This window comes from Vanessa cardui, chromosome 11 (assembly GCF_905220365.1).
Source record: "Vanessa cardui chromosome 11, ilVanCard2.1, whole genome shotgun sequence".
In the NCBI taxonomy this organism is placed as follows: Eukaryota; Metazoa; Arthropoda; class Insecta; order Lepidoptera; family Nymphalidae; genus Vanessa; species Vanessa cardui.
In genome coordinates this window covers 10,670,193-10,677,654 of record NC_061133.1, presented here as the reverse complement: position 1 = coordinate 10,677,654, position 7,462 = coordinate 10,670,193, and the positions used below count along the sequence as shown (strand labels likewise).

General features: G+C 29.0%; 1 protein-coding gene across 1 annotated transcript; it reads left to right on the top strand.

Annotated features, from left to right (window-relative positions):
* The first annotated feature begins 791 nt into the window (after positions 1-791).
* LOC124533767 (troponin C, isoallergen Bla g 6.0101-like) lies at positions 792-6,954 on the top strand. The gene is made up of 6 exons (XM_047109273.1): positions 792-1,039; positions 1,160-1,187; positions 1,373-1,516; positions 3,353-3,472; positions 3,964-4,095; positions 6,409-6,954. The coding sequence occupies exons 1-6, from the start codon at positions 1,037-1,039 to the stop codon at positions 6,441-6,443; spliced, it is 462 nt and encodes a 153-aa protein (XP_046965229.1). The 5' UTR covers positions 792-1,036; the 3' UTR covers positions 6,444-6,954.
* Positions 6,955-7,462: the final 508 nt, after the last annotated feature.

Sequence of the window (7,462 nt, the reverse complement as noted above, 5' to 3'; positions counted from 1 at the left end):
TTACATAGAACTAATGTTAACAGAAGCTACTTTGTTCGCGGATATTTTTTAAATTATGAATGTACTTAAATATAATATTTTCAGAGCTATAATAGAATGGATGAATTCATACGTTTACAGATCTCATTAATTCTAGATCGCAGAAGGGGAATTAAATGTTGTTTTAGAGCTTGCCATATCGCATCTAACTTTGCTTCCTTTATTTATCTCTTAGCTTTGTTATGAGAATAAATAGGTATAGGTTTAAAAATATACAATAATGAAATGTTGATAATTGTTTGATTTGGTGATAATATATTTATCATATTGAATACATTAGATTATTATGAAATCGTATTTTTCCATTCGTCATTTTCAGGAAACGTTATTAACGCATTACCGTGAAAGCGCTACAATAATCCCTCTGAATATCATTTGATTCAAAATATTCATTTGATAAGTAGAATTTTGTTTCAGGTGAATTCAATACACGAACTTTGTAATACCAATTCTAAAATTTTAGTTTTGAACCATTTCCTAGAAATATAGAAAATATATTGGTAAATTGAATTTATTGATAACATGTTCATATACAAAATCCGCTATTAAAAAATTTGCTAATTCAATTTATTAACTTAAAGATTTTATAAAACTTGAGATTGTTATTTTATTGGAACTGAAAATCACTTTTAAGGGTAACACAATTCAAACGTACTACAACTTGCAAAAGCGATGGCATGCATCCAATGCTATGTTAATTAATTTGCTTATAATAAATTTGATGTATAATACTGCTTAAATTTGGCCTGGCAGTTCGGAAATCGGATCACCGTGTTCTGAAGATAATATATTACGGCCTTAACAATAACGGTTAAAAGCGGTCGTGTGGCCAAAATGAGAATACTCGTTGTTGACTGTGGCGTGTACGCGTCCGAGCTAACCTGGGCGAGATAATCGCGAGGTTGCGACTAGTCGCTCAAGTCGTTCAGATCAAAGGACTCGTGTTCCTAGTGCTTTGGTTCGCGATCGCCTACACACTGTTATTGTTTTTCTAACAATGGTGAGATACGTCGCGAAGTGACTGTGATTTCGTTTTTGTTTTTTTTTTTTTTAATTCGCCAATGTTTGGTGTTTTGGTTTTTTTTGAACGTTTATAATTTATTCTCTGTTTTGTTTTCAGGAGGAACTTGACAAGGAACAAATTACCAGTACGTATTTTTTTTGTATTTGTTAATTTAATTTTAATTTTCGTTGAAGAAATATTTCTTTCTTGTTTTCGAAATAGAGTTGATAAATTATTTTCATGTTTAAATTTATACAGATTATTAATTAGCTTTCTTTTTTTTTTAGATTTTATGATGATAAAATTTAAGTATAAAAATTTTACTTTCAGTTCTCAAAAAAGCCTTCGAGGCTTTCGATCACGAGAAGAAGGGATGCATCGGTACTGTGATGGTTGGTACTATCCTGGGTATGCTTGGGCATCAGGTCACAGACGACACCCTTAAGGAAATCATCAATGAAGTGGACGTGGATGGTGAGAACCTCATGTTTTTTTAATTATGAATTGCAAAACAAATTTTTGTCATCATCTAAAATATTGACATTAATATTCCTTGCTTTTGACATAATATAACATTACCTTAGAAAGCTTTTTTTATGAATTTAAAAATAAAATAGTTGGAGTTCATATTATTAAGGTCAGTGCCATTTTAGTGCAGTCTAAATGTGATCAGGATAAAAATAAATAGTGAAATATATTTCGTTTTAAATGTTCAAAATGTTAAGAAGGTGCAGTGATTTTGTTGTTTGATTGTTTTGGCACGGAACGATAATAATGAATGCAATCGTTTTAAATTCTTATCAACTGCCAAGCGAATATTAAGATTATTTCGCTAATTATGCACTCAGAAAATTATAAAATTGGACATTTCTCTGGGGTTTCCCTAGTTAATAGGAAATGGATTTTAAAGCAAGGCCAACAGATTATTTGTATTAATAATTCATGTCTTGCTCCTTCTGCCTCCTTTGCAATGATGAAAAATGTCATGACTACATATATCCGATAAATTCACTAATTTTTGAAGTCATTTTCTTCCATTTCTATACTACAATAATCATTTTTCGTTTTCAATTTCGATATTTACATAAATATTATAAATATGTAAATTTTCTTTCAGTATTGTATTAGTAATATTATGAATAAAGTTAAAAGGCTTCAATTGATTCCATAGATAAAAAGTATAATGAGTTTCCAAAAATTTAATGAAAACACTATTTCAAAATTTAGACTTTGCCGATATTCAAATTTCTCAAAACATTTATATTATAAAAAAGTCACGAATAATTATGTTAAGAGTACATCACATTAAATAGTAACAAAGATTAACCTTTGATAGCTATTAAAAATAAAATATGAAAGCAAAATCCAAAACATTCAATTTTTGGTATATCAATAGTTTTGCGAAGTTTTTATTTTTCAAATAGCGTTGAAATCCGAGAGCTTGTTACCACACGTTGTGATGAGCGATGACTTGTTATGACATGTCCGCATAATAAATGAAATATTGCCTATTCCACGCTCGCATTCCGGTATTAAATATTGGGAGTTAATCTCGACGTAACGATTAATATTTCAATATCAGCGTTTGATTTTGATTTCCATTTTAACGCACCTAAAATTTTCATGGCATGCTGGCAACATTTTCCGATTTTAGGTAAAACATCAAAATATATATTTCGATGTTTATCAAGCACGTGACTTTTGTTTTCAAAAAATAAATAATGAATTATTTTTCAGAAAGAAATTAGAAATAATGATATACAAATGTCTGTATTTCTATAGAATATGGGCTATAGCTTGAATATTTATAGTCTAGAACCTATTTAATAAATGGAATGTTCGAAGCAAAGTTATTTTCCATTTCTTTATAATATTAGTAAAGATTATGATCATGATCATCATGATCATCCTAATTGAACATTTTGTATACTATTTGTGTCTTGAACTTGTTCATTATACCGAAAAACTCTTTAGTATAAGATTAAATTGTTGTTTATTTTTTTTTCCGTTTTTTATAATAATAGCTCAGATTAAAAAAAGGAATAACTATGACCATAGAAATACTTTTAAGAAAGGAGGTAAATTTTAACAATGTTAATAAACTATGTAATATATTAGTATTATGATCAATTACTTTGACAAAATATGCCATCAGTAAAAGAGGAAAAAAGATGCATAATAGTAAATGATATGTTTCCATTATTTAAAGGATATACCTAATAGGTAAAGAAATAATAAGGTAATTTGAATATGCTGCCGCACAAAAGTTTCGAATAATGTGTTGTTTTAGAGGAAGCATACTGATTTCAGGGTCTGGTGAGCTGGAGTTTGAGGAGTTCGTAACCTTGGCATCAAGGTTCATGGTTGAGGAGGACGCAGAAGCCATGCAGGCGGAACTTAAGGAAGCATTCCGTTTATATGACAAAGAAGGTGAGGCTCCATTTTTATAATTTATTTCTACCAATGCCTTTTAACAGTATTATATATTTACTAATCAATTGCTATATATTTGTATGATTAAAATACATCAAACAAAAGCTAAACTCTTGATAGATATAATATTGATACAACAACTACATAGAAATGTAGGAATGATAAATGAATTGGAAATTCTTTCAAGTTTTTTTTTTTTGAATCGAAAAATATTTTGGGCAATTTTCTTGTGAATTAAGTATCCAATTATTTTGATTTAAAAAAAGAATTCTTATCTCTGAAAATTTATAACGAAACTGTTTTGTGTAATTTATTCATAATAAATAATGGAAAGTAAGCCATTAAATAAGAAAAATGAAACTTAATTCAGTTTTAAAATATTATTTATGTAAGTTAGTCATGCAATGTAGCATTTTAAGGGCTATATTTCTTTTCTTGTATTCTTGTACCCACTAATTAAGGGTTGTTTCGTTTAATTATTTAATCAGGTAACGGCTACATCACAACTCAAGTTTTACGAGAAATCTTAAGAGAACTTGATGACAAGATCAGCGCTGAAGAATTAGACATGATGATTGAGGAAATTGATTCTGACGGTTCTGGAACGGTTGACTTCGATGGTAGGTTTAATTAATAACTTTTTATTCTGTACAAATTATGTAGGTAAATATGTACATAAGTAACTACGATCAATTTGGCGATATCTAATCCCTAAAAAATGAGAATAAGTATCAGTTCAGTCGCGAAAAGCTTACAAGCTGTTGATGTTTCGAACTAGGACTATTCATTTTACAGACTAACTAAAAATATAAGATTTTATAATAACATGGTTATTTTTGTTATTAAAGTTATTAATTTCGGGACATTATCTACGAATGTCTTGTTCTCGTGAATGACAATGACAAAAATAAAAAACATGGTAAATATCCCGAAAATAATAACTTTAATAACTATATAATGAACAATCCATTATAATTAAACATATCCCATTAGATCCCTTAGTTAGGGCCCTGAAAGGATATAGTTTTTTCTTCGTACAGTGCTATTACCTAAGGGCATAGATCCCCTCTATATGACATGTGCTGGCTATACAATAATAAATGATTGATAAAATTCACAACAATTTTTGTTGCTCGTTATTTAAAGTTCATATATATATATATCAAGTACCATGTTAATACTGAATCGATCAAACAAAATGTTGTAGATTTCTGTGTCTCCTCTCTTTTAATTTATTTATTTTTTCTTTAAAGTTATTGTATTATTCTTGTACAATAATTGTATTTCGACACGAATTGTTTAACGAGCTTTCAAGCCTTGATTCCTCTCTTTTTTTTAATCATTTATACGATATTGAAAAGTAGAAGACAATTAATCGTTTCCCATTTTATAGCTGCATGATTGTCCGGATTCATGATGCATGATGGGTAACCATATTTGTATTCGAGGTAATATATTGATCTAAATCACTTATGAAATATATATTTATGTATAATACACGTGTCATATTTGACATATGCTATAATACGTACAGTCATAAATTTGTATATAAATAGATATATTCGCATAATGTCAGCCCTATATATACAGCTAATATCAGGGCCAATCCTAATCAGCCAAAGTCAATTGCGTATTATTGGCGGTTAAATGGCAATCATTCACGAACTGGCAATCTTTCAAGTGTACGTATATTTGATTTATCATATCATTAATTATTATTGTTTGGCTCCAAATGTTCGATTATTGAAGTAAAGTAATATAAGTACTTAAAAAAAAAACAAAAGAAAAAATTTTATTGGAAAGACACCAGTTTTGCAATTACATGATTCCAAAAAGGATTCATCTTGGGAAATGAGGTCGTAGTTTTTTTCATATCTGCGACCTACGTCATGAAATTAGTAATGCATGAAAAAGGATTAAAAAAAATAATTAAAAGACGAGAGAGTCCATTGTGACAATGCAATGAATGAAGCGTACATATGGAAGATGTAATTTTAAATTAGACATCTGCATCTTCTTAAGGTCAGCTGTTGTCGGCAACTTGCCCGTTTTAGTTCTCCATTTTCTATATCAGAACTAGATCATTGTGACGTAGTATTCCGGCATGTTTTAACTTTAGCTGTAAATTAAATTTTATTGCTATTCTACCTCTTTGTTGAGTTAATGCACTGTAATCATTTGTTGGCGTAGAAATTGGTATTCACGTTTGGGCATGCTAGTTATTTTCATATACTCGTATTGTAGTTTTATTCATAACTTTTGCAATTTATAAATTAAGTCTATATGTTTATTCAATTTCAACTATAGTACTAAAGAAGGAATAAAAAAGCCCTTCAATTTGTGCAGGATCTGCTTAAATGTAGTGATGCTTTTATGGCCTAAAACTAAAGTAAAGTAAAGTAACAGCCTGTACATTTCCCACTGCTGAGATAAGGCCTCCTCTTCCATTAAGGAGAGGGTTTGGAACATATTCCACCACGCTGTTCCAATGCGGGTTGGTGGAATACATATGTGGCAGAATTTCTATGAAATTTGTCACATGCAGGTTTCCTCACGATGTTTTCCTTCACCGCTGAGTACGAGATGAATTATAAAGACAAATTAAGCACGTGAATCAGCGGTGCTTGCCTGGGTTTGAACCCGCGATCATCGGTTAAGGTGCACGCGCTCTAACCACTGGGCCATCTTTATGGCCTACTGGAATAAATAATATTTTGATTTTGATTTTGAAATACATATAATAATGATTAAAATGATTAATGATTAAATCACATAAAGCTTAAAAAACATTATGCCATCGAGCATAGTGGGAGTCCAATATTGGGACATTCGTATAGTTATTGGGCGTTGTCAAATTGTATTCATTCATTTTTTTTTTTTAATTAAATTTATTCATATGTTTAAAACTAAAACACATTTTATTTCATTTTCAGAATTCATGGAGGTGATGACGGGAGGAGACGATTAAATTTATAGTAGTTTTTCTTCTAGATTATACTTTCTACGATTCTAGTCGCTTTGCTAGCTACCGTCGTATCTGAATAATACAGAGCTTTATATATATTTCCAAAGCAGAACTATCTTGTCGAAAATATTATTTTATTTTGAAATTAAACAAGCATCGATAGCTATAAATCAAGATCGCGATTTACAGTTAGAGATCCACAATTTACAAATAAAATATTGATAATTTTTGTTTAATATATTTTTTAAAAGTATTACAATAAATTTACAATGTTATTTATTAAGAATTAAGATTTAGGTTGAAATACTTACGTATCCTGATATAAGTTCCTTTTTACGTTTTAATTTTTAACAACATAGTCGATAAGATTCAAAAATAAAAGAAACCTGGACCGAAATATGTAATAAACGCTTAAGTATTAATATAATATAAATAACTGTGAAATATAATACATTTTTGTTATATATTGTCAGTTACCTCATTTTATATTGAAATAAAAATAAACTCGAACATTCTCTCTTTTCTTACTTCCCTGAGCAAAATTTGCCTTTGTTGAATTTTCATAAATTAAAGTCAAAACCAAAATTGTTTAATCAAAAATTGTTTTTCCAGCAAAATTTCTTTTCCTTCGAGTATTTTCCTTAGTTGGTAAAAAAGTATCTATCATTTAGAAATTATATTGCTTATCATTGTTGTTTTTACTATCATCATAGAGTTTTTGATAAAACAATACCTAATTGCAGATTATCTATATACCGTATATTGGTAATTTTACGTATATCCGCGAGGAAGTGATAGGGGTGACTATTTGCAATAATTTTAACCCCATATGCATGGTACAAAAATTAACCATTTTTGAGTTATCACGTTTTTCAGATTTTCTTCAAAATTTGTAAAAAACTTCAAAAATGTATTTAACAAAAAGTATCAATTGAAATCTATTTTTTTCTTCTGTTTTATAAAAACAATTAAACACTGAATATTTATTAGCATTTAAATAATAAGTATCGGTCCAAATTTAA

Coding starts and splice junctions, on each gene's coding strand:
- LOC124533767 (XM_047109273.1), top strand. Junction 3,473..3,963: donor CCGTTTATATGACAAAGAAG/GTGAGGCTCCAT, acceptor TTATTTAATCAG/GTAACGGCTACATCACAACT. Junction 4,096..6,408: donor TGGAACGGTTGACTTCGATG/GTAGGTTTAATT, acceptor TTTCATTTTCAG/AATTCATGGAGGTGATGACG.